This window comes from Anguilla rostrata, chromosome 9, assembly GCF_018555375.3.
Source record: "Anguilla rostrata isolate EN2019 chromosome 9, ASM1855537v3, whole genome shotgun sequence".
Lineage (NCBI taxonomy): Eukaryota > Metazoa > Chordata > Actinopteri > Anguilliformes > Anguillidae > Anguilla > Anguilla rostrata.
The window spans coordinates 28,303,497-28,322,938 of NC_057941.1; the positions used below are offsets into that span (position 1 = coordinate 28,303,497).

The 19,442-nt window shown below is 39.1% G+C and overlaps 1 protein-coding gene across 1 annotated transcript in view; it reads right to left on the reverse strand.

Moving 5' to 3' along the window:
* Positions 1 to 17,383, reverse strand: part of LOC135263473 (A disintegrin and metalloproteinase with thrombospondin motifs 15-like) — a 28,072-nt gene extending 10,689 nt beyond the window's left edge. The window contains exons 1-3 of the mRNA XM_064351513.1: positions 16,189 to 17,383; positions 5,566 to 5,698; positions 3,301 to 3,468 (exon numbers count right to left, since the gene is read on the reverse strand). Of these exons, the coding sequence (XP_064207583.1) occupies positions 3,301 to 3,468; positions 5,566 to 5,698; positions 16,189 to 17,151 (1,264 nt within the window). The 5' untranslated portion in view covers positions 17,152 to 17,383. The remainder of the gene's footprint in view (positions 1 to 3,300; positions 3,469 to 5,565; positions 5,699 to 16,188) is intronic.
* Between the last annotated feature and the right edge of the window lie 2,059 nt (positions 17,384 to 19,442).

Below are 19,442 nucleotides of genomic sequence, written 5' to 3' on the forward strand. Positions count from 1 at the left end.
CTGGAAATCCTAAACAGTGCTCACTGTGTCATGATTTGGTAAAAGTTAAAAAGCAAAGCTCTGAAACGTGTAGATGAAAAGTTCATGATCTTTTAAACCAGCACTATGCTTAGAAAGCACAGTACTTAACGTAATGGAAATGCATTAACCAGCTAAACATCACTCTGGATTGCATTTCATATATTGTTGTATGATTGAAACAAAAGATACATTCCTTGAGTAAACTGTACACCATTCAGCCACTGCCTTCTTATACTATTCTGTATTTGTAGATAACAATACAGCTCAGCTATATTAGCATGACTATATGTAATTTGTAGTCTTCCATATTACTCTGTCAGTGTATTCACACGTTAATCAATGGGTGCTATAAATCCACCTGCTTAAACAACAATGTTTTAGTAAACAACTATCATGACTTAATTTAGACTACAGCAATAAGCTTTAAAAAATCCTTTCAGCCTATGAACTACCAATTAGAAAGGTTTAAGTGTCTGAGAAAATAATCATAAAAATAAATGTTCAACCGACAAATTACGTTAAATTATTATGAGAGGTACAAGGTGCAGACATTCTGTCTGGGCTCTGCCCAGACACACCAATCCCCCAATAAACAGACAGGAGACCCTTGTCAGACCCTGAGAGTGCGCAGGCACTGTCATTATGACTTTTGGGAGCATTTCAAGACATAAATGAAACAAAGTTATCACCAAGGTGCTGAATAAAAAAAGTATACTGTGTATAGATTAAATGGAACACTCACTCATAAGAAAATATGTTTACCGATATTATTTTGCATACCAACACTATCTTTGAGCACCACAGAAAGTCCTTCACTCTTTTTTGTGTCTCTCTACATTCTAATCTGAAAATAAGTGTCCCTGGATAGTTAATTGCTTGTTGCCATAGCATCCAAAAAACTTCAAGTAGGAATAAGGTCCTTTGAATTCTTCTAATCAGGTGATCCAAGAGCTGACAGTAACCTCCTTATTTGACCATGGTAAGCACCAGGGAGAGAGAGAAAAATACTTTATACATTTAGTTGCACTCGAGTGTGAAGATTTTCAAAGCAGAGGGGTTTGCTTTCTATACAAATCTTTATTTCCAGTGTAATTTTTCTGTCCTGGCGAATTTCCTGAAAGGAACGTGTCTGAAGATTTTCTATTTTAACACACGTGGGAAACTCGTGACTGTACGTAGATGCCAAACCAAAAACCACAGCTAGTTGTCAGACCCTTCTAATTTCAGACAAATTGTCAGGGCAACGGTCTTTAAAAATAGCAACTTGTCTGTGAGCTGCAAATTACAGTCATCTGTGGGCAGGCTCCACAGTTCACCCTACTTGGCACAGGCCCAGAATGCAAAGTGCAGACAGGATTTCACCGAACTGTCCTAGATTGCAATGATTCCGGGGAGCTAAATATATATTGGGTTGTTATAATGCACTTGCGCAGCTATCAATAACGTCTATCCTTTCACGGGCAGAGAACCATCTGTCTCTCCAATGAGCAATGTGCTTTTCATTGCATATTTATATTTAACTTGGGTCTCTCCTTTTTTTGACAAAAATGTACACAGATTTGTCAAATATGAGACTGACTAAAGAAGCCATCAATAAAATTCCAAATCATTGTCTGATTGTGCTGTTACTATGAACTGTCACAGCAAAATTAACAGTTCACTTCTTCTAAAAATAATTATAAAAATAATAAATCAAGATAAGCCAGATGAATTGGAGTTCAGAGACCAGAGTTAGCACATGGAATGTCCACAACAGAATGTGATGTCACCAATGGAGAGTCAAAAGAATAAGTGCGATTACTACCCTTGGCTTTTAAGATTTCACTTCCTCTTCTATATCAAGGGACCAAGAGCAGAGATGTCCATAGAGGAGGCACAGCACCTATGGGGGCTGAAGGTTGCCAACAGTCCCATATTAGCTGGGAGGTCCCTTATTTCAACAAAAAAATTATTTGTCCCATTTCCAGCATGACCTCCAACTTCTACCTACCATTGATGAATTGCTGTGACACACACTGAAAATTGAAAATGACTGAATAACCAAACCAGATAACACTTTTGTGAAAATACACATTCAACTAACAACATCCTCCCCAATCGTCAATGTGTGTGATGTATCTTGTATTTGAGCAATGCTACATAGCTGAATAACAAAAGTGAACCCAAGTAGCACTTGTTGGACGTTCCAAAATTTCACAGTATTTTGCGGACCAGTGATCCAAAGTGTGTTGGTACAATCAACTGAGTGCATTCATTTTGCCTTGTTCTCAAATACTTGTTTAAATATTACAGAAAAACCTAAATTCATTTCAAGTTTCAAATTGAAACACAAGTGGAATGATAAGGCGAGCAAAAAAACTCACTTGTGTGTGAGTATACTGGCACAATGCTAGCATGTCAGCTGCTGTGCCCATTCTGCAGACATGGGTGGAACAGAAGGTAAGCCAAAGAAATAGTTTGTGATTTTGGAGAAAATAAAAAAATGTTGGGTGGAAAAAACTAAATATATATAATTTTTGTAAGCCATATGATACACTAATGAAAATTATTAATCATCGGATTTGTAATCAGTGAGGATGTAAAACATGCACACACGGCAATGACCCATTGACCCAGAATTCCCCACAACCTTGGCTATGCTGCATTCCATCTGAAGGAGACCGTGAGGAATTAGCTCCCGGCATTGCATCAGCATGACTGGCATGTTAGGAAATCTCAGGGAAGGTCGAACAGCAGTTCTACAGCTGAAGGCCTCTTGCTCAGCACTCAACAGGCCCCTTATTTTTCCTTTGGTGAAGAAAATGCATTATGCCCACTGCCATCTTCCTAGCAGCACAGAAAGGGTGCCCGTGGGACTGATCCTTCAGACCACCTGTAGGGTGCCTCTGACGTGTCTCTACATTACATTGTTTACCTCCAGCTACTTTACTACTTTTTAATAGCGAATGCTAAAAACATTTCTAAAGATGTGAAATTCTCCGCTTGGAGCACCTTCTTCCATTGAAATCCAAGTGTAGCTGGAATGCTTTTGCCTCATTGCTGTTGCTTCCGCCTATTCTATGCACCTTTGTAGTCTGACAAGGAGGAGCCAGAACTCTCCAAAAAAAAACATTTAATGAAAAAAAAGGAATTTTTGTTTGTAAACCTGTATGCATGTGGTGGACCTGCCTGACTGATTCTAGAATATCCACAAAATTTGAACACATTGGTGAATAAGTCAGTAAATGGGGTCTGTATCAACAGAGGGGAGGGTCGGCGCTGCAAGTGCTGATTACTAACCATGGCCACTGTCCAGGAAGTCAGTGATGATGGCCGCACTGCAGGCGGACCAGGGGTTGGTGCGGTCGATTTGTATCAGCGTAGGGGACATCATGTGGTTGTCCTTCATCTTCCCAAAGACCTCTTCGCAGGCCTTCACGTTGTCATGTGGCATGTTGAAGACGTGTCCTGAACCAGGGGAAAGGGCACCCAGATGCAACCATTAGAATGCTAGTCTGCAACTAGCTGGTCCTGGAGAGCTGTAGGATATGACTGGAATGAGGTCAGCATTATACTGATCAATTAAAGAACTTGATTTCACACTGTAAAAAATGTGTAAATTTTACAGTAAAATACTGTTAACTGCATACAGTAGCAGTTTGTATATCAAACAAATGTTAAATGTATTAGTTTTTCACCATGAATAATATTTACATATCAGCTGTTTACATTCTATACCTTCAATATTTAACATATGTTTACTGTAAAATTCAATCACAATTTTTTACAGTGCACTTACCTCACCTCATTTCACCTGATTGCTCGGGTCTAAATTGGTTGCTGACTTTGAGATGGAAAGAAAATCCAGCAGACCCTGTGGCTCTTCAGGAATAGGGTTGCAAAATCCAACACCAGGTGTACAACTCCTGGAGGACTGACAGTATGCTGGTTTGTGCTCCAAACGATTATTCAGGCTTAATTCTATAAACAGCTGTCGTACACTAGGGCCGGTTCACTCCTATATCAGTGGAAACATTTTCACAAAGAACGCGGTACATGTGTAGACTGCAGCTGGGGCGCATGGATTAATGAAGGATGGTAGATAAGATGAATGATTGCACACATTAAAAAATTTAAAGCAGAAGTTTGGATGAAATCCCGACACAGATCGGCCTTGTAGTGCACCCCTGCTCTATATGTTCGTACTGGGGTCTATTTCTGCTTAACCCCCCCCCCACCCTTTACCAGTTAAGCAATATGAGTGCATATTTGTTCAAAAGCTGGCATACCTGTACGGAACTGCAATACTAGGAGTCAGGCCAAAGCACATGTTATGTGTTAATGCAAGGGCGCACAATGACTGCCAAACTGTTTTCAGATTTTGTGCCAGCTTCTGCTCTTGATTATTTAATTTGCCCAATCATTTCTTTCATTGACATTTTTAAAGGGCTACAGCCACAGTTGTACTGTGGTCTGATATAGAAGTGAACTAGCATTGGTGTATACAGCTGGTTTGAAAATTAAGGCAGAATACTTGGTTGGAAATAAAGACAGCATGCACACCAGACCTCCAGGACTGTGCACCAGAGGTTTTAAAGGATTTTTTCCAGCTAATTAAGACTGCAGCTGCATAATTTAACAAATACAAAGACCTTTTAGATACAAAAATCTGAGCAACATACTAAATATCTGCAAGGTTTTCTTAGGGATAGCTTATGTGTTTTTTGGAGTCTTTCTGACTCACGTCAAAATTTTCTACTAGGCAGACAAAAAGGTTTAAAAAAGAAAAAAGAAAATAATGATTACCAGATAATACATGTTTTTAAAAAGTTGCCATAGGCACAGTAACTGTATGCATTAATCTGTACATTATGTTAGGTGGATACTCAACATTTTATCCCCAAAAGCCATTGTTTTGGATTCCAGGTAACTCTTTAAATCAGTTTAAACTGATTCTTCTCAGCAGGGCTCTTTCACATCTGCAAGCATTTTTCCATCTGTTCTGAATCATCTGTCTTTATTCCCAGCTCTTCACAGACGATCTAAAACACTCAACAGCAACTGTCACTGGGCCCTGTTATGAATGGGGCCAGTCTCCACTGGAAAAAAGAGAGCCTCGTGGCAACCAGACCTTTAGCCCAATGTCATCACAACTGATGAAAATGACAGGCATTAGAGTGAAAAAAGCACACTCCCTCCCACAACCTGTCTGACGCTGTGCGATTAGTGTTTACGACACTGTGCATGTGTGTGGGGCAACGGTACGGGAAGGAACACATTTGCATTGTGCTCTTTGCTTTGCTGTATGCAAGATGGTCGTCTCCTGCTTTAGGTTGTAAGGTTTATTGCATCCGGTAAAAAACTTTGGGCTACATTTATGTATGAAAAGTCCATACAATATAAATAAAGACCAAAATAAAAATCATCAACATAAAGCAGGTATTAATTTTGCATCATTTGACTTGATATCGTTTTTATCTAATGTGTTTTATTAAACCTTGCTTCTGGTTTTTTAACCTGTTGAGAAAGTTGGGGTTAAAATTATTCCTCCTCAACTAGACTCACCCAGTTCGTGTGCTGTGGTGAACGCTGAGGGAAGCCCGTCATCCTCAATGACAGAGCAGCTCCTCTTGGAGTCACACATGGTGCCTACGTCTGCCATGCCCAGAGTGTCACAGGTTGAGGCTCCACACAGGTCCTTGTGAGGTAAAAAAAACAAAAAAAAAACAAAACCAGTTTCATTCGGCTCAATACGTCACTTTGCTTTGAGTTGAGCTAATGTCAGCTCCAGGAAAAATATCAACTGCTGCTGGTGAGAATTATATACACTTATGAGGTGGATTACTGATTTTTAAAAATCAGTTTTTTTTGTTTTCTCTCCATGTGTGGTTCTGTGTTTGCATCAGTTGAACCATTTTCCCGTTTGTCTCAACATTTTGGATTGTTTGGATGATAACAACCCAGACACAACAAGCCAGGGAAATGAGAAACACACCATTCCCCCAAAGGTGTACAGAGGTACCTTTCACAATGCTCAGAAAAAGTGGTTAAACAGGTGCTAAAGAAGATGGAGCTTGGACTTAAATGATCGGTTAAAGATGTTGATGACTCATCACCTAACCTAATTTCTTGGGTCTGAATTGGTTAGCTGTCCCTGCAGCTCTCAAGGTTGAAAGTGGTAGACGCCTGTTATAACTGGATGATAACTAATTATTCTATTATATGAACACTTATTATTATTACTAATAAGTGTTCATAAGTTCTTTATATTGTGATGAAGCAATGTAATGATGTAAGTGATCTCCTCTTGTCATTGTTGACTTCTTCATATCAAAGTTAATATAAAGTCCAATTAATATTTAAAAGAAAGTGCTGAAGCAAACATTCTGTTTATAAATTAACAAACTTTTGTTCAATTGACTTCAAATGAAGTCTTTGTAAGTAACTATTTAGCAAAGCAGACGGCACATCATGATATCCTAACTCTTGGAAAGCCAACATTGCTGTTCACATAATGTGCTTGGGCTGTTTCAAATTAATATTACTAAATACATTTTGACACCCCAACAACATGTAATATTATTCTTTGGCAGCACAGCACAGCAAGGAGAAAAAGACTGCAAATCCCATAAAGCATCAGTAGAAAATTTAAACAATTTACTGCCTTCAGGACTTTGATCTATCATTTCTATGTCCACAGTGAAACTTGTTCTTTAGAAACTGTTTACATACCACTTTCCGTCAATGCACTTGTTTGAACGCATGTGTGTGTGCATGTGTGTGTGAGAAAGAGAGAGAGAGAGAGAGGGGTTAGTGAGTGTACATGTATACATGTGTATGCATTTGTTTTTCAGGTATATAAATTATAACCTCACGGCTACAAAAAAAACCGGTATGTCCCAGTAATATAAATTAGACATTTGACATTTATTTGATTGCTATCAGACAGACCTTTCTGTTTTAGTGGCCTTCTTTAAATGACACTAACAGCACAAGCCATACAGAGAACTGTTTCCCCCTGGAAACTAGCCTGCCAGTTATGTTGTGGAGAATGACCTGGCACGTGGCACAGTGAACTGTGATGTAACTGTGAAGTCCTTTTCCAGACCCAGAAATGGTTCCAGGAGGTCTGGAAATGTGTCATAGCTGGGGCTTTTTCCACAGTGATAGCCATCAGGGAAGCACGGAACACTTTTGGATGGGAGTGACAGAGATCTATCCCTCACCAGAGAATATTAACTGAGAGAGTTTTATGGGTTGGAATCCATTACTAATCTTTTGGATATCAACTTTGTAATATCTTGCATATAGAGCTATAGATTCCACATTCATTAAGAATCTTCCATTACCGAAAAGTGTGTGTGTGTGTGTGTGTGTGTGTGTGTGTGTGTGTGTGTGTGTGTGTGCATGCGTGTGGGTGTGTGTATGCGTGAGTAAAAATATTGAGCAAGAATCCATTCTTCGTCATCAAGTGTGAACAACATATTCTTGACATTCAACCATTTGCAAAGGATCACGCTGCAAATGTTAGTTTGCACACAATGTCCCCTGAGTCCCTGGCACGTTTAGTTGGCTACCTTGTTTAGCTAATGATTATTCCAAAGAATCCACCAAACATTTTCAAATGTTGAGATAGGCCTAGTACCACCTCAGCTGTACCTTAGTCCAAATATAGTTACAATGCATAGCATATACATAAAGTTAAATGATTTTGCACAATTAAACTAGTAACTTTATCGCTCTCATTCCCTTGCAACATATGTCTGAGGAATCATATAATTAGCAGGCTAGCTACCTTTACAATCAGCATTTCCAAGTTATGCTATGCCACGAGTTCTGTAACTACCCTGTTGTTGGTTTATTATTAGTCAACATACAGCACATTAACCAAAGCCAATACAATGCATCATTAGCCATACACTAATTGAAAATATCCTAGTTTGAATTTGTGTATTGTGGCTATTGTTATACAGCAAGAATTTGTATACAGCTTAGCTGGCTAGCTTGCCAAGCTAAGTTGCAACATAAAATCCTGTCAAATTGGCTGTTTATGTGGTTACATTTTTAGCCAGCTAGAAGATCATCTTTACATTTGATATTCTGATTAACAAGCATGTTACTACAAAATCACTCATTTCATATGCAGCTGAAAAAGACAATACATTTTAAAAGTACCAGAAAATAATAACTTAGCCAATGTTTACAGGCCTTGACTCATAGATTTATTGCTTGACGGATGATGACTAATGGGCAGCAATGGGCTTGCAGCACAGTTTGTAGAGACAACAATAATGCCTGTGATGGAGAGACAGTGCTCCACTACACCATGTCCCTTATGTTTAATTTTATGAATAGACAAAGAACGTGCTCGAGTGGCCCGTAACGCACTCCATGTTAATCTTCTGAAAGCATCTTTTTGCTTTTTAACATTGACAGCATTCTATTTGTTTGTGGGTAAATGTATAATATGAGCTGTAATACTAGCTGTAATGATAGGAATGGTGTTGTAATAAGTGTCATGCATGACAAATTCAAAAGCCTTAACAGTGGATTTTTAATCTTTTCATTGTCTTCACAGGTCATCTTAACAACCTAAATCTACACAAATAGTCGTTATATGTCACGTGTCACAACTACTTCATAGTGGTGTAACAATAAATCACTCCAGATCACTGTATCAAAGGGAAACGATACAATCCAATGGATACAATGTGCAAAAATAATCCGTATCGTTATTAAATCATAGAAAAATATTTTGCTGAGATTTATACCGCTATTTGTTCACCATTTTACTCCAGCAAATTCAGGAAACATACCCTCCTGACATGGCAGTAGTGCTGAAAGCTCTAAATTGTGTGTATGTTGCAGATCCTGCCCCCACTACTGTGCCTGAAAAAGATGGGGTAATGCCATGTGTATGTAACTGTTTTTGAAGTAGAACATGCTTCACATATGCTCGGTTATGCAATGAAACCCTCGTCCAAAGCATGTCATATTACAGTCTATGGAAGACCCAGTACCATCGATTTCACTCACAAGATGAACTCATTGACAGCAAGCGGCGCAAACATAAGTTTTTCATTATGGTTTCTAAGATTTTCCTTTTGAATTTCCTTTGTGCTTTCTCTGAAGTAAAACTTGTTTGTCACACTAGGATTCCAGGGTAGACTCCAGTGATCCCTCTGTTGTCAGTCTCCCATGGAGAGGAGTCACTGAATAAAAGGAAAAAGTGGGATTTCAGGTGTACAGGGTCTTAGATCTGATGTTCGCTCCTTTGAATTCACATAGCAAATTGCAAGGCAAATTCTCTATATATTGTGTGAAAGTGGCAGTTTTTGTGCTCTGATGACAGCATGGTGGATTGAAATGTATATTTTGAGCAAATATGCTTGTCTAAGTACCGTATGACTCAACAAGCAAATACATCAGCCAATGCAACAATGCAAAGTACGCACTGAATAACCATGATCATAATATGATAGTATGCCAATTTGTGTGTTTAAGTTTACAATGTGAATCTCAAGCATTTATTTCCGTTACAAAGGAGGGGCTGGTTCACATTTGCTACACAATATCCTGTGTGGCTGGTACAGGGATTTACTCAGACAAAAAACTGTATGGATGCATTAAATCCACCTGGCTGGAACACTCAGGTTGTCATCCTGCGGTTAGAGATGTCTTTTGTAATTGCAGGTTTAGCTTATGATTTTGAAGCTACTGAACATTTGTGTGGTCCCACGATAAATACAGACTTGCAGTTTGTCTATACATCACCATTAGACAGTAGGCCAGCACTCTTGTTGTAGCCCCAGTGGTGGGGCTGTGGCAGTTTTTAACAGGAGACCCTTCACAGAAAAGGAATATACTGAACTATATTGAAAGTACTTGTGTGTTACCTTTATGGCATTTAGCAGACACTCTTATCCGGAATGATTACTTTCTTTTGAATGCAATAATTCTTTTGAATACTGAAGCAACTGTGGTTAAGCGCCTTGCGCAAAGATATAACAACAGTGCTCTACCTGGGTAATAGTCCTCCAGCATCACAGTTACAAGCCCACTTCCCTGTTATGCAGCACTTCTACCCCAATTGCCAATACAATATAATAATTGATATTATCATTATCAGAAATTAAATGGACAATTCAGGAGCAAATGTACAAATCACTGCCCCTTTCTGCTATTGCAATATATATTTAAAAATGGGCCATGCACCTGTATAAATATCAAAGGTGGTATGTATACAAAAGCTGAATGTTCCCCTAGTTGGTCCTTAGTGTAATGGGTATAAAATATTACAAACAGTTGTTATTGTAGCCCATTGTGCAACCAGGAGCCTGCTAACCATTATGGATAACAGTGATATTTCTTGCACATTACTTTTTAATGGTTTGAGTCATTTATATCATTCGTTGTCATGAGGATTTTTAGAGTAATATATTTATTTCAGAGATTAATAAGTAGACAAGAGACCTCAGATGAAAACAATGTGTCCAATCTATTTCTTAACCCCAGAGAGGGGAGGGGGGTAGAAAAAGAGAATGAAAGACATAGAAAAAAAAGAGGGAGAAGGGGGGAAAGAAAGAAAGAAAAAAAGATTGAGAAATTCCTAGATGCTAAGAATGAGCTAATGAAAATCAACAAAAAAGCACTGAGATCAAGCAGTCACAGGCCCCATGGAAGGGTCCGCTGGGTAATTGCTGTGTGCAGTGGGAGTATCCACTCTCATAATTATAGCTCCTGCTTTCAGTTAAAGGTGAGCGCTATTTATATTTAACGTCCAGCTCAATGTTGGGGAGTGAGATAGGACCAATTCTATTCATATATGCATATTTTTATGAAAAGAATTCATTTGACATTGCATGTCAAGGCTCTATTCAACCAAGTTTTTTAGTTTTGCTAATATAACTACAAATGCTGTTTCAACACCACTCTGCTTGGCAAACAGCACAGCAGCTCAGAGTCAGGTTACCAGTCATCAAAACTGTACACCAAATTTGGATGACTTATTACACAGTTAATGAACTGACAATTTAACTGGCTCATTCCTGCAGCCCTAAATTACATTTACGACTTACAGTAACATAAAGAAACCAAAATGACATCACCCAGATGTCTCTGAATATGGTGACTATATAAGTAATGGAAAAGTGGATCACACGTTTTTTCTTTTCTTTTTTTTCCTGGCAGCTGACTGTTGCATTTTTGTTTAAAACTTAAATCATTAAAGACAAAGCTAAGGTTTCTGAAATGTAATATTCTGAAATTTAATTGTAAATGTCTCAGCATAGTTCACTTTTGACACAGTAAAGTCCAGTGTTAATTCAACTCAGAGTACATATGAGTCTAATAGGGACTATATTTACTCTGTAAGAGTTAATTTAACACTGAATATTGTACTGTGTAGGACAAGGCACTTCTTTATGTCTATGTCATTTTCAAAGCTGCCATAATGAATTAATAAATCCTATAAAACGATTAATGCCAGCTGATATAACATCCATTATAAACAATTAACATAAGAGTTAGAATAAACAAATACTGGCACAATGTGTCATCATTGATACAAACCACTCACTGCTTTCTGATGTTTACATGCTTAGCACGTTTTTTTCTGGACTGAATATACATGCATATTACTTCTGCAAGTTATAAGGCAGGAGTCTCTGATCCTGAAGAGCCACAGGGTCTGCTGGTTTTTATTGTTACTCAGACCTCAATTGATCAATTAATTGTGCCGCTCATCTAACCTAATTCTAATAGAATTTAGTTTAATCATTCATGTGGATTTTTTAAATCATTATAATAATCATCATAAAGGTTAACAGTCTAATCAATGTGACAGATGAGAATGCTGTTTATTGTATGATATTCATTTAGCTATCAGCCGGCCCTGTTTGCTTGGTTTTATATATGGTAAAATGTCAAGTGTCAATAACACAAACAAAATTTATGCGAGTTCAACAAGGATGGACACACAACAATATCAGAGTAAAATAGACTCTATCATAATGGATTTTAAACTTAACATTTTACTGTGTAACTATGCCGTGCCTGTATACCAAACTGATGGAAGAGCTGTCACTCCAACTTTCTATTACCATTCAAAATGTTTGAGTGAGATTAGTATGTATTCTGACTTGTTGAGCAAATATATATTTTGTACATAGTGTGATTTGCATTGTAAGCAGATGTGAGAGCAGCTTTCCCATGTCAAGTAAGAGTTTAGGAAACCTAGGGGGAATTCTTGGGGTGGCATGTTTTAGGTATACTTCTACTTCACTTGTTACTCCACAGAGAACCAACTGAGGGAACTGGGCATATTCAAGCTGATCCAAAGGCCTTGTTAAGATCAGCTGATTTAAAGTGGCGATGAAGACACTGATTTGTTGAATTTTGCAACTGACCCCTTCTGATGGTGGCTTTCTTGCAAAATGTGAGAGATGTGGTGTTGTTTATTGTTTTCTGAAAAATCTTTCAAATTAGGGGCCATTCTGATGAATATGTAACTCAGTTACAACACTACACAGAGTCCACAGCTAACAGGAAAATGATTCAGTCTGCCGCAGTTAGCCAACTGTCTATTTGGGCATCCAAGCTATGCCACTACACATTTTTGGCTTGTTGCTAGAATACCTCACCGTGGTCAGCAAGAGACGGAAACATAATTCACTGTGGAAAACTCAGCAGAATCATACTGAACTCCAGCTGCCTTAACATTGGACCAGCCAAAAGCAGAGTAACCTAATGTCTTTCTCACATTAAACCTATATCAAACTCAAGATCAAAATCAAGATTCATTATTGTCAGTCAAGAGGCAACTGATCACAACAGCAGTTTGGTTTATAAAACCGCTAATTGCTGTGTAAGAGGGTTTGCCTAAATATATTTCTGTATGGAAATCTTTGGGCCATGAAGTTCAAATGTAGAAAAATATGAGGAATATGGGAAATACTGTCATTTCATTCAATACATTAATGAGTGATAAACTGAATATTTGTCCTGTGCTCTCTATTCCCATTAGCATTTTGTCAAATTATAAGGGATTACATAATGTGAGCTCTGCACTACCCTAAATCATTTCCATGGTTAGAACAGCAGGATTTTATATATGAATGGGTGTGGCCACTGGCCAGGGGCTATGAGCTGTGACCAGCACAGTATTAAACTGTATACCGGACGAATGTGCCAAAAGTGACCTAAAACCATATGTTTCTGATATCTGACATATGTGTGCTGGTGGCAGATAGTGTAGTATTTGCTCTTGCTTTTGGATAGCCACAGGGTGGGTAGTTTTCTCCTTAAAATCAGCAACCAATTCAGAAACAAGGTGCAATGAGTTAATTATGAAATTAATTTCTTTAATTGATCATTGATTAAGTGGTGAGTGACAACAACAAAAAACTACGCCTCCTCCAGCTTTCCTAAGGCAACAGTGAATACCACCGACTGACCTAGATTGGCAGGGAGTTATTCTCATGCTATTTATATGCTGTGAAAGACTGCTACTTCAAATATGCGCTTTATCAAATAATTATGCAAACAGTTATGCAAACAAAATCATAGATTTCCACCACAATGAAGTTGATTTGGCATGGCAAGTGGCCAAAAGCTGTGAAAACAAATGTGTACCAATGATCATGCTTAAATGATAAATGCTTAAATGTGAAAGAATGCACAGTTGAAAAGATATTTTAAAAGTACATATTAGACCATATCAGACATAGGCTAAGAAAAGGGACTTAATGCACATCCATGAACTATCGCCAGTGTGTGTTCAGAATGTAAGGTAAAGTGTGACACTTGCAACAGGTGCTCAGTCAACAGCCCATCAGCTGTCAAAAAACATTGATTTGATCTTTCTTTGAATGGTACAATGAAAGCCTATTGAAACAGGATTCATGCTAACTACAAAACTTTCCCTTCTATTGTTTAAAGAGTCCACAAGGGGGCTGAACATAAGCACTGTATGAAAATTTGCAAGCTTTAATAATGTTTTCAATTATTTTTACCTTAAGCAACACCATATAAAATGTGCATTGCTTATACGAATATGTGGTCTACTGTATACAGCTGTAGCTTTGGAGCCCTCAATCACCACCTACACACATGCACATGCTTTTTTATGCAGGGTTAATCTGAGGGAGTCTGCAACTTTCATCAGGGAGAATAGCAGAGTCCGCAGGTTTTTCTCTTCACCTTAAAATCAGCAACCAATTCAAACAAATGAAGCCAGATGGGGTGAGTTAACTTTGTAATAATCTGCTTTAACTGACCGAGTATGTGTTCAGTAACAATGAAAACTAGCACGTCCTGTGGCTCTCCAGGACAAAGGTTGGGTACCCATAGTTTATACCAATAGAGACAGCCCTAGGATTCCACTGGCCCTAAATAAAAACGTTGTTGTGGCCCCAAAGTGCTTCAGCATAAATCACACCCACTACTTAACTTGAATTGTGTGAGCCAGGGATAGTTGTGGTCCTAAACAAATGCATAGGGTGTTTATGCCAGCGGCCAGCTCTATATACCATGAAAAAAATGCGCTCAAAAATATTACTCTTTGGCAGCAAGGAAATGCTTCAGTTGTGCTAAATTACCCTTCACAAATATTTAAGATGCAAAGCCAAGTTTAAGAGACGGCAGTTCACTCCAATGTAGGTCAGCATGTGCGTTATCTTTCCAAGTGTAAGCAGGGACCATTGCAATAGCGCGCGCCTCCGCTTGCCACAGTTTCAGACGCGCGTTTTCCACGCTGCTGCTGTGAGCAAGCAGGTGGGCTAGTCCCTTGGCTTTTGCACACAGCTCAGAGATTTCTCCCTTACAGCTCAGCGCAGCTTAATGGGAAACAGAACGTCTCAAAGCGATGAGTAGGATCACAGACTAGCAGCTGGCAGCAGGGAAATTTTCAGAGAAACAGATACTTCCCATAGTGCCCTCTGTGTTAAATCCCCGAACTATGACACGTAATATTCATTGGCTTAATTTTGGAAGAGAATAAACGTGAACATTCGTAGGACTTAATTGCTTTTCCTTTCAATCTGAAGTTACCCTGAAGCCAACAATGCCGGGCTTCCCTAAAATCAGCATGACAACGACAGTGAGTGACAGAATGGTGGTGTTTCTTTCCTTTTGAAAACGAACCATTGCATTATATGTCTTAATCCAAATATACCGTCTAATTCTCAAATGAGGCAAATGTTTCATGTTCACTATCCCCCTCCATCCGTCTGTTTCAGGACCAAAACGCTGCGTTTTGAAACATCGGCGCTTAATTCCTCTTTTTAAGGAGGCTCTCACTGAATTAGCTGGTGTGCTCCGATCATACAGTGATAAGAATAAGACCGGAGGGCAAACATGGATATAGGCAGAAAGACGACGACATTACAGTGTGCTTGGGCAATGTGGCTGACAGGTGAACAGCACATCTCTTGGCTCTCTGTCTCGAACTCAGCGGTCACATGACCTGGGTTACTCCACTCCATGCCATTCACCCGACCTGACATGTAGAACACATGCTTAATTATCCCACTGGCCTCCAGCCAGTTTATTATCTCTTGCACCCCACTGCTAGCCGTCTTTCATGCATGTCTGCCGAAAATGCTTCTGGTTTGATATTCCTTTTAAACTGCTTAATAGAATATAATAAGCAGCTCTCATTTTATGTGACAGATACCAGATGTGTGCTTATTAGAGTACTTGCGGGGGCTCCGCATAACGAACCGCAGGTTGCCCAGGGAGCAAACCTCAGCACTTTATCATCAGTTTAATAATTGTGGAATTTAGGGAGTGACAATGATTCTGGTATGAGCATGAACTCTCTTACGAACCAGACATACTAACGACAAGAGTAACGATTCAGTTATTTTCCCAGACGAGAATTACTTCCCAAAAGTATTTGGCAAGCTGTTACTCACGACATTAATATGTTCACCTTTGGCCTGCGAGAGCCATGATTCAATCACAGTGGGAACAATTAAAGTCTTGTTAAATGTGTGAGAGATGTGTGGCCCTTCTGCAACAGGTCAGGAGTAGGGTCGTCTTAGCAATACAGAGTGCTGCAGATTTCACTTGGCTTTAACCGGCATCACAAGGCAGGGTTTCATTGATTAGCCTACATCCGAAGGGTGACAGTTCGCTCATATAAACAAATATTCAACGCATTAAAGTTGCAAGCAGGCTGGTGCTTACCTGTTTGGTGAAAAGGATCGCGGTATCCCAATACTCGGGATGCTTGTCATTATTTTTGTTCAACTTTTTCTGCCAAGTGCAGAAATTTCGCAGAGTCATAGCTGCGTTACCGGAAATTTTGGGTCCTTTGTCAGCTTCGCTAATGACCATGAACTTGACGACCACAATGTTGATGGAATTGAGAATGCTGGGGTGCTTGTAAAGCTTGGCCGCCACTGACATGAGGGTCAAAAGGTAATGTTTAAGGTCGTCCCCGTGGAATTTCTCCATGGACTCGTCGGCAACGATGAGGGCTTCCACATATCTGGGAATGGAAGCAAATCTTTTCGAGCGACCCAAGGTTTTTAGCACCGTTTCAGTCACATTCCCATTGAAGTGTCCGTGCATGTGTTTATATTTTTCCAAAGACTGCAAAACGTCCTGGTTCAAACCAGAGTCCACTCCACACCTAGAAGTTGAATTGCCGCTGTCGTGCGCATTGCTTCGCCGGCGAAGAAAGTGCGGTCTTTCCGCGTTCCCAGTGTGCTCTGATGCCGTGTCATTCTGTACTGGATTGATGAAATATTCCCACCCTTTGTACCAAAAAGCGCCTTGAATACCTTTGCACAGACTCACGGCTGCATATGAATCCCGGTCAGAATTAACAACCCCAGAGTAGAAGCACCGACTCAGATCTGAGCTTGCACCGGTATTTTGGGATGAAACATCGCTTTGATCAAAGAAGGCAGGAGCAAGGAAATTGGTATCTGGATGCAAACTGAGAACAAACTCCTGTTTGAATGCGTTAATTTTAAAAATCGCTACTTGTGCTTCCTCCTCGCTGCTAACAAAATTGTATTTTGCAGAATTTGGGTGATCCAGCCTATGAGGAATGCAAAAATCACTTTCAATAGAATGTGCAATTCTGGTATACATTGACAGAACATTAAAAAGCAATGCAGTTGTCCAAATAAACATAAACATGATTGTGTCTAAAATTGTATAGTAAAAATGATTGAAACCGGCGGAGAATTTCTCTGAACGTTCGTTATTTGCGATATGATTAAACTGATGTGTGCGATAGCCTATCGATATTCCAAGGCACTGTTGCCTAGCAGAGCTGATGCTGTGTGTCCTTTTCAGTACAAAATTCCCAGTATATGATCCCCTTCCATCTTCAAACTGTCTGATGAAATGACTGCAGCCTTCTGCGGGCTTTATGCTTTTGCGTCATGTGTAAACATTGAGGGATTGTAATCAGAGTTTTGGGGAGGTGCTGGCGGAGCTCATTGGACATGCCTCTTGGTTTAAGGTTAAGACCCCAGTCAATTGTAGCTCTGAAAATGAGATTATCACTGCAGCACGCTGTGCGGGGCATTGTCATTTGAAGAACGATAATGAACATCCAGTGACAAGCTTTTTGTTGTTGTTCAGATTCAACGTATTATCCATGCGAAGACGTTTTTTTTTTTTAGAAATACTTGTTGAAATTGGATACCTATATACTACGTTGAAGTGGGCTACAACTTGTCGACCGGGGGGGGGGCTAGTAAACTGCATCGGAGAAATTAGCTGTTTCAGCCCGTCGCTACAAAAAACACTGCACAAAACATTTATTGTCAATCATTTCGGTGTGACCTCCCTCTGATTGTGTCACCCATACCGGACGGGACGTCTCTGACCGTAGCTACTGTTGGCAGTACTTGATTTGAAATTGATCAGCATATAAAACTTCAGCGCACACTTTACATTGCGCAAATAAGCAAGATAGTCTGCGTAAAACGTCGTAATACAAAAGAGAGTAAGAACACTGCTTGAATCGTAAACTGACGTAATTTTGACGATCGCCCAGAGAAAATATTAGCTAATGTGAGATGGCAGTCTTTACTTTCAGTGAGGCTCTTTAGCCCATTGAACACGTAGGAATTTGTCCCAATGAACAATACATACTGTATACTGCAAAGATACATACAGAGGTAACCACACACCAGTCCACAAGAAGGGCCATTGTTTGTCAATAAGTTTACACAATGACGCGTATGATGCGCATTTCGTTACTTCTACTGATTTGTCTTTAAGAGCATTGTCAAGAGCATATCATTTACTATTAGGCCTATGCTAAAAATGTTTTTTTTTTTTATTTAAAAAAACAATTAAAAAAAATAAAGTGAATTTTGTCTGAGAAAGCTTTAAATAATACATGCTTAATAACGCGTTACAGCTGTTGAGAAATTTTAGTGGCGATTATAACACCCCTGGAATACAGTTCGAATGCCTGTAACCATGTGTCAATGAAATTGTTATTTTTCATGCAAGCGCGACATCTAGTGGCCGAACATTAACTATGAATAAACTCGCTCTTAAAGTGAAATTCTCTTGAAGGTTTGATCTTGATTCACAATACAAAAGCAGAAAATGTCAATTGCGATGTTAGCCAGATAATTAAATGGTTTTAAAGAAACCCGTATTCTTGCAGAAGTTTCATTCTGTGATAATGTTCTGGCTGCTAAAAAAAAGTCCATACTTCCAAATGTTCCTGACTTTAGGAAAATGAAAACGTGCTCCTACACTACCACCTTGTGGCAGTGTAATACAATTACAGGAAGACGTTTGCATTGTTTAAAAGTTACGTAGTTACCGATAACAACCAAAAAAAAAAAAAAAAAAAAACTTGAACAGCTTCTGAACAGATCTAAACTGCTGATAATATGAGCCGTTACATTATTTCTGATCCCGGCTTACCCATTTAAAAAAAAATGTTTTTAAATAATAATTCCAGTTGGGACTGTTATCCTGCTGCCCACCTCTATCTCAGGGCGCCGAGAGGAAATGTATAGGGTTGCTATCTGACTTTTGCTTGAGTTCCTTTGCCTACCTGTTCAAGAAAGGGACGTAGGTGTATGAAAAGACAGCTATTATATAGTTATGGGTGTTGCAAAGATAAATACCTTTATATCTTTAAATATAAATAACTGCAGCTATCAGGTGTTCATCCTTCTGTTTTGATATGTATGGAAGGCGATAAGCTGCACTTTGTGTCAGCCAGGTAAGGCCTACTGTAAATGAAATTGTATGAAATTAATATAAATTATATACGATGTGATTCAATATCCCAATATGCTTCTTTAGTTGCTTATAGCCGATTGTGTAGAAGAAACGCGACGCATTTAAATTGTAGCCTAAATGTATGTAACAATGTAATCTGTGTCAGTGGCTGCGGATGAGTGTTCGCCAAATGACTCGTGCTGAAATTGATATTTGATATTTATACTCCT